Source organism: Hypanus sabinus, chromosome 20 (assembly GCF_030144855.1).
Source record: "Hypanus sabinus isolate sHypSab1 chromosome 20, sHypSab1.hap1, whole genome shotgun sequence".
NCBI lineage: Eukaryota > Metazoa > Chordata > Chondrichthyes > Myliobatiformes > Dasyatidae > Hypanus > Hypanus sabinus.
The window spans coordinates 10373661-10382250 of NC_082725.1; the positions used below are offsets into that span (position 1 = coordinate 10373661).

General features: G+C 40.3%; 1 protein-coding gene across 1 annotated transcript; it reads right to left on the minus strand.

Moving 5' to 3' along the window:
- Positions 1-3734: 3734 nt before the first annotated feature.
- evx1 (even-skipped homeobox 1) lies at positions 3735-7712 on the minus strand. Its single transcript, XM_059945763.1, has 3 exons — positions 7313-7712; positions 6012-6244; positions 3735-4268 (listed from the first exon to the last, which is right to left on the minus strand). The coding sequence occupies exons 1-3, from the start codon at positions 7710-7712 to the stop codon at positions 3735-3737; spliced, it is 1167 nt and encodes a 388-aa protein (XP_059801746.1).
- Between the last annotated feature and the right edge of the window lie 878 nt (positions 7713-8590).

Below are 8590 nucleotides of genomic sequence, written 5' to 3' on the forward strand. Positions count from 1 at the left end.
AACCTAGATTTAATTAAGGTATTGATATTTTTAAATGCAATGTTCCTCCTTCTCACAACAGAGCGAAAACACAGGCTGGCGGATAAAGAGCTATTTTCTATAAATATGTATGATAAATACACAGGCCATCGCGTTTACAAGATGGTGCCTTTGATTGAATTGGTGACCTGCAATTCCAAATGATTTTTGGGAAGCTATTCAAACAGAAGAACGCGTAAATTGTCTAGCTTGTATCTGAATTAATATCTCGTTCATCATCATTATCATCTGATGGGTCCATTTAAGCTCTTCGCCCTGCCGGAACGAACTAAACCCACATTAATATAACATCATTTAGGGACAGTGGCGATTTCAGTGGTAACAGTTCAGCGTCTGGTAGCCTAATTGTTGCATGTTTCGTCGCAACCCATTATGTTTCCTGAATTAAGTGGACTTTTAGTTTTAAACATGGACTCAATTTGACACGTCAGAGGTGGCTGACAAACGGGTTTTTTTCAGAAAGCGAAACCAAAACTAAGAGGTAACGATGTTAATGCAGCTGGGACTGGTGTTTTCTGATAAAACACTGAGGGATCCGTCCTACTTCGGGTGTTAACGAGAAAACTAAAGATGTTAGTGCAAGCACTTCCTTTAGTTATAATGCGATCATGGAAACGGACGTCCCTTCAGAAACATTCGTGCATATGTCCACGCACGTTTTCTTCATGAGCACACTCCTGTCATTCACGTCCACGTGCACATGTGAATGTGAAGGGACATGGCAAACTCTCACGCGGAGGACAGGTGCAAAGTAGATGAATCAGGTCCACGTCTGAAACAACACTGGATGTGACATAGGTTTAATGTTTAAATTAAGCGCTTTGCTTTAATGTACCAAGAAGCAAATTTTGACGAAGGTTACTCAACAAAATTGTTAAATGGTCCGATGTGTCAATTATAGGTGATCCTCACTGATGTTTCTGAAAATTCTAGTTTTCAGCTAACTTAATTTTAAAACTAAAGGGAATTTTTTTTGTAAATCAAATAATGTTTTAGTACACTATGTGTTGTGATTTCGATATGAAATAAATCAAAGAATGAAATTCTTTTCATTTGTCTAAACTACTCAATGAGTAATAGTGTTACTTTTGTTTAAAGGAAGCCATTATATATGCACCCAAACATGAGTAAACAGCTCAATACATTGTTGCCTTATGGAGTTGTAAATGCATATGTGTCCACAAGGTTTTAAAAATCAATTTCAGTTATTGTAAGCTAAACTTTCCTCTTCGACTGCATATTTAACGCAAGGGCTGGGAATTCACATTTCGCTGGTGATCTAAATCTTCCCCGGTTCTACTCGGTTGCTTAAATGGAACATTATTCTAAGCATATGCATCGTAAACAACTTGGTCACACTTACAAGAACACGCGTTAATAAGGCAATCAATCAAAGCGAAACAATCAGGGGCTTCTGTTTGAGCAGGGATTGGTGGGTGGAAACCAGGACCCCAGCATGACATATGACGATCGGGAAATTCTGAATCAACACGGAGTGTTTCGTGCGCAAAGATATATTGTTCTTCCTATGAAACTTCAATTTAGACAAAGAGTGATTCAATTACCCAGAAAATGCAGTCAATTAAAGAATGCTGATTGGACAGGAGGCTGAATCATCGATCTTTGAATTCTAGCATCACACACAGACATCTAATTTTGCTTTCTCTATTAACTGTTAACTCGAGGAAAATATGGTTTATAATAAGAAACAGCAGAGCCATTTACTTGTCATAAACGATTTCATCGCCATGATCAAAACCCATCGGCTATATGCAAGATCATTTCTGCTCTACTGTACGGAGAGCCTAACCTGGTAAATGAAACGCCAAGTGGTGCGAGTGTTTTCTCTTCCTAGGGATCTTTATCTACTTAACGCAACCTTACTTTCACCCTTAAAAACAATAAACCAAGTGAGGCGGATATCGATGGAACAATTTTCTAACAATCGCTCAACGAAAGAAACAACTGTACCGTAATTGTTCGAAATGGTTTATTTGTCTTTACTGGTTATATTTAATATGTCAAATAGCGGAGGAAGTGGGGGGGGGTGATCGAAAATCGAAACCAAAATTATGCCATAGTAAATGTTTAAACTATGTGTTAACCGAACATTTTTAACAGAACCATTGCATTTGTTTACAGCCACACGTCACAATTAAGACCTGTTTAATCACTATTACAGTCAGGATCAAATACATCCTCAAATTACACATTTTTAACTCTTGGCATAAATAAAATAACCTCTAGTTTATCCAGGTTTGGTCATTATACAAATACATTATTTAAATATGACTTTTGAAGATTGCAAGGCATGCCCTTTGGTTTCTATCCGTACTCTCTGTAGTCCATTGACAATTTGCGAAAAGAAACTCGGCGTAAATCCTTTTTTTTAAAGGAAGTGTTTTTACTTTCGCCGCACTGTCCCTGTTTGACGGTGACCATTATCAAAAACGGTATAGCTTCAACTATTCTACGTGTTAAATCTGTCTTAAATTAGAAATAGATCAGGTACGCTCCCGTTTACATTAAATCACAATTAACATTTGCTGAAACAATTGTTTTCACAGTATCCCGAAATCGGATATATTGCACCATCAGTTCAGCCACTAAACATTTAAACAGGCAACATGCAGTAAATAAAGATTGAAAAGTGAGTTGATGGTTGTTTTGGTGTATTTTAAATACTTATTGGAGTTCAATTTATGCGTTAAATTGTCCTTTAGAATGATAAATTTTAAATTAAAAAATACAATACAAAGGCCCACCTAAATCACTTCAGTCTTCTTTTGCAAAAAAGGTTATGCTACAGATCACATTTTATGATACTGTTTATTATATTTGTATGCTGCATTATGATATTAAAAAATTCGGTTTCATGGCCTGTATTCTTTATAGCCTATCAGCGTTCTGGGATTTTGAAACGTGGGGAAATCCATCTGAAAATTCAAAGTAGGAAACGAGGAAGAAAATATGTTGGCCCCTTCAGAACCTCTTTATAAAATAAACACGGAAACAATAGTCCTTGTAATTCTTTATTGTTTAAAATCCACAGCGAATCAGCGGTAGGCAACTTTCAGATTCGAGAACTCGTAGACAACTGCCTCAACAGATCAGTTAAATTGGTTTACTTTACATGATACTCGCTTGGCCCAACGAAGCGCTCTGTGAAAAGCCCCTAAAATCACCTTGCAGTTCGAGAACCATGTGGATATATATCCTTGCTAACAGGAGAGTCGTCCACTCTCACCAATGCAAATCACCCAGGATAATTTCAAACATCAGCTACTATGACAAAAAAAGGAACGCATCCGATCAATTTTTTGGTCTCCAAACATGACTCTGAAGTGGAGTTGCTCAGTTACCCATCCCATTGTGGCTTGTTAGCGTCTGACACCAGGGTTCTATGATGAGGATATTATCATACATTTACTATTAAAATCTCAACTATACACGTACACGACTAGAATATTCTCATCAGCCTAGGACACACTCGCCAGAGGACGAAGGTAAGATTATTATAATCCATTATGGGTAAATATGTAAGATGTTGTCCTGCAGGAATGCAATGGAGCTTTCAAAACAAGGTCCAGTCATCCAGATACCCGACATTTCCGTTCATGTTGAAACCCTTCTTTCAAGAAGGAAAAGTGTGCACATTGGAAGATATGTGTGTATACATGCTTCAAGCTATTGTCTTATCTCGTTAAAGGAACCTCTTCCCTCTGGTCTAGGGACACTGCAGCAGCCTTGCTCAGCACAGAAGGTGTGAAGGTGAGGAATGTGTCAGTTCTGGAGGTTGATGCACATGTGAAGTCAGTTCCTGCCGGTCTTGCTGGCACCCCGTTCGATTGGCTGCTGTGGCAGGTTAGGCATGAGCAAGGGCTACTCCCGGCGCTGCCAAGTCCATGGTTGTTGGCAGAAGGATATAGAGAAGGGTGTCTGAACGCACACAGCAACTCCGGCCGTGGATAAGGGTGGGAAAGAACTCTGAAGGTGTCCAGGGGTCTCAGAGGAGCGCTGAAGGGGCTGGTCGCTGAGGCTGATGCTGCAGACATGCCCATATGAGGGTAGTAGTGGAGAGGTACATGTGATGGAAAAGGGTAGGGCAAATTGCCAGCTGCCGCAGCGTGGCTCATCATATAAGTGTAAAAAGTAGGGTCGGCGGGATGCGGCCATGTCATCGCCAAACGCTGTCTCTTGTCCTTCATTCTGCGATTTTGGAACCACACCTTCAAAAATGATTCACATAGAAAGAATTAGATTCATACAGTCATCGTTCAACTTGTCTTGAAAAGTACAAAACGGTTTTTGTCTCTCTCCACCCGAAGATTACAGATGCCCCTGTATTTACATTCCTGATTTTGTTCCTGTAGGCGGAATGTCACTTGTCCTATTTGTATCTGAAATAGCAAATTAGTTTAGATTCTCAGTGCAAGAATAGTTAATGATATAAAGATGGAATATTTCATAAACTGTAAACGAAATATGCAAAGCGCTGTCGTTCAGCGATCCCTACACTGTCATGCCGAACATTATTCCTTGTAAATTTATGATCCAGATTTTACTAGGCTATTCTTTGGCACACCGATATTTCATTTTGCAGATATGAAATTAGGTTCTATATTTGCCGTTCGGATCGATACTCCCAAAGTACGGAGAAAGGTACCATAAAATTTAACTATACCGCCATTTTTATCAACAGTTCGTGTGTTTATGAAAAGTAAAAGCTTTCCGCATAGAAAGTCCTCCAGTGACTCTATATGCATTGGCATTAACCCGTTGAGAGCTGCTGTGCTACACTCTGCGTTTCAAGCTCCCTACAACCCCCCCCCCCAAACAAACTGCAAACCGTTAAGATACACCCTGCAAAATGCAACGCAGAGCTTGCCAAATTATGGGTTATTAAGCATTGTTTCTTAAAATATAGAAACTATCCGAAGGAGTAAAGATAGCAACTGACTTTTATCGTGCGTTCAAATATGAAAGCACAGCATCTGTTTTTATCATCCTTGTCACTCAGATGAATTACTTTCTCTTTTATACCTCTAAAATTCATCTTTACATAATTCTTGTCGAGGAGATTTTACTTAACATTGCTCAGTCTAGATTTATGATTTCAAAATCATTCCACCTTTTCCCGTAACAAGTATTGTGTATGTTCGTTGTTTTAATGTATTTCTTTTTGTTACCTTCAAAGTAGAGCGCGTCGCAATTAAATAATGTTATGGCTTAACTCATAGTAATAATGGTGGTGAGCATTCTAATTGGTTACATCACCGTCTGGTATATAGGGGCCACAGCACAGGATCAGAAAACGCGGCAGAAAGTTGTAAACTCAGCCAGCTCCTTCATGGGCACTAGCCTTCCCAGCATTGAGGACATCCTCAAAAGGCAATGCCTCAAAAAGGCGGCATCCATCATTAAGGACCCTCATCACCCAGGACATGCCTTCGTCTCATTACTACCATCAAGGAGGTGGTACAGGAGCCTGAAGACACACACTCAATGTTTTAGGACCAGCTTCTTTCACTCCATCATCAGATTTCTGAATGGACAGTGAACCCACATACACTGCCTCACTTTTCTTCTTGTATCTTTTTGCACTAATTAATTATATATATATATTACTTAATATAATTTTTAGTTTTATTATGCATTGCCATGTACTACTGTCGCAAAACAACAAATTTCATAACATATACCAATGATATTAAACCTGAGCACCCGTTATTTCAACATACAGAATGTATATTCACATTACCAGTACCGCACAAAGAGCCACTTTCTAAGGCAATGCGTTTACTTTGTTGTTAATGAACTGATTTGTAGCAGCATTGTTTGAATTTCTCAGCAATCTTCATTTAGCTTAGATGGAGCAAATTGTTTAAAACTAATGACAATTTCTACCGCTATTCATATTCCTTACAATCGCGATTAGGTTAGACATTTCATTCTGCACGGTCTCCGATCACCTTGATAGTGGTTTCAGGCAAATTTAAAGCCGCTGCTAACTCGCATCTCCTCGGTCTGGAAACATAATTCTCTCGGTAGAACTCCTTCTCTAGTCTGGCGATCTGCTCTCTGGTGAAAGCAGTTCGGTAGCGGCGCATCTGATCGGCCCCACCGCCGCTTATCAGGCTTTGAGAGCCGGATACTTTGGGAAGTTCTGCTCCACCGTTAGTGTCCATCGGATCGGATGAATGTCCTGAAACGACAGGCCAGAACTAAACATGTTACAAAAGCATCAACGCAAAAACAGCAATGTAAAACCAACGAGATATGTCCTCTCACAATTCCACATTCATACAGTTCATCTAACTTTAATTTGCGACAAAAAATGTTATATCCCTTTGGAAGGTAAAGACAGGTCAAGAGTTGAACCCAGTTTTAAAGCAGTTCTAATACCGAAAACTAGACTTAACGCCATACCTAAATTCTGTACACCAGAATGATCTGAGAGGTGAGCCTTTCTTTGTACCTTGGTTGGCCTGTTTTGGTTGTCTCACCGGAAGAACCCAACACAACCAACTCCTGGATTTATAAGTGAACAAACTGGTTACGCAAAATGTAGAGATAATTCTTGAGCTCGTTTGAAATGGGCTCCTTTTTCTCTTGTTTCCCCTGCCTTGAATGTGACTATAAAGTGCATCCCAGCTGCTTACTGACTGTGGTGCTTTCATATGCGCCGGCTCCCATTGAAGCTCCTCTGTAGACACCTATTTCCGAGCTGGCGCCGACAAGACCCTTGGAAAGTGACAATTTGAAGACTCGCAAGGTGTTAACTCCTATGAACCCGGGATTCAATAATGATTTTACGGTCTTTAAACGAGTTTCCGTACTCCATCAAGAAACCAAATAAAATGGCAATGAGTTCCTTGCTCTTCCAATCTATTGTTTTTCGCTTTTGGTCGCAAGATTTTACAGAACTCTTTTTATAATAGCAAAAGTAAAGGCAATCGTGTTGTTAACAGTAAGACGGCGACCAATGAAAGGACCTCATTAAATAGCAGATATAAATAATTTGTACAATTTTTAACAGAAATAACAATAAAATATCATTCGTACCAGCATTTCGAACAATTGTCAGGTACAAATTTAATTCAGTGATTCACTTCTGGATTTTGCATTTTCTAATATAAACACGCAGCAATATAATTGCTGGGTACAGTAGCCTATTTTTAAAATCAAACACTTTAAAATGTATCCAAGTTTACATAATATACTTTAAAATTATTAGTGCAACTTCTCTACTAGAACTGAAAACGATTGTTACCTTTGTTTGCCTGGTTTCCCTGATTTCCCGGTGTACGGTTTGGGGTGCAACTGACATCTATTTCGTCATAATAATCAGACTCTGTTTCCGGACTGTTTTGGACTGAGAGCGATTTACATTTTGCCGGGCAGCCGTCCGATGATGGCTTGTCCGGGACGGGGAGTCTTGAACCCGGTCTCATCAGAGTGTTAACGTCGGTTCTGGCATCGATCTCCTCGTTTCCACTCTCCAGTGTCATAGGGGCCGACCCGGGGCTCAAACAACTCCTGTGGACCACGTTTTCAGGGGACTCGTTTATTGGGCTTCCAGCTGCTCCTGACAAATTCGGCAATCTCCTGCCAACTGGATTGCCAGTCTGACCTCGCTCCATCAGCAGCAGAATCTCCTTCCTTGATTCCATTGTACGCAGATCTGAGATCAAATCAGAGCCGGCAGAGAAACACAAGCAAGAGGACACAGTTCAAGGGAACACGGGGAGGGGGTGGGGGGGGGGGGAGGAAAATCGGAGATATAATGATGACCTTCTGATGTGAGCTCACCACTCGGAAGCACGGCGGGTCTGGGAAGGATCACCATTGCCTGTTCTCTCTAATCTGTCATTCTTATGCTGTAATCGTCATTAAAGTACCCGGGTGACGCCAACAAACTGATTACAACCGCTTTACAAGGAGATAACGCCCGCCACCGTGAAGATGAAAGGGAGCCTCAGCTTGTCGCTGTTGTCTGCACGCAAGTGTATGGAGAGGGAGGAAGTGTGAAACGTACTGAACCTCTCCCACAAATGAGAGAGTCGACAACATTACAACACCCCAGGGGAGATGAAAACAAGGGCATCATCTCAACTTTCCTTTAGCACTACTATGTATAGCCAACCCCGAACGCATCGTTTACAAAATTATTAAACGCAATCTCGTTTCAGTGGGATAAAAGCGTTACTAATTCCGTTACTGAGCTTTCATTTCAGCCTCTGGAATATCTGCATTATAGACAACTACTGCAACTTTAAGCGTATAAAATTATACAGATTATTAGATGCGCGGGGACACTGTAATCATGAATATACAGAAGTAAAACAAATCCTTTTCCTCTCTGACGGGATTTGTATTGTTCATAAAATTTGCACATGATCTTCAAACCTCTTCCACTTCCACTGCAATGTTGTAACAAAACCTCATCAGCTGAGGACCGATTATTACATAAGGCTGCAGGTACGCCGTATTAGGGTACAGGATTCCTTCGGAATATTGGAGTATTTACATATCGTAGAAATTGAAGTTA

What these genes read in the sequence shown, in the direction of transcription:
- evx1 (XM_059945763.1), bottom strand. Translation starts at nt 7,712, where the DNA reads ATGGAATCAAGGAAGGAGATTCTGCTGCTGATGGAGCGAGGTCAGACT. An exon ending in GGGAAACCAGGCAAACAAAG is followed by an intron (nt 6,245 to 7,312) that starts GTAACAATCGTT and finishes CTGTCGTTTCAG; the next exon opens with GACATTCATCCGATCCGATG. An exon ending in TGCCTGAAACCACTATCAAG is followed by an intron (nt 4,269 to 6,011) that starts GTGATCGGAGAC and finishes TCATTTTTGAAG; the next exon opens with GTGTGGTTCCAAAATCGCAG.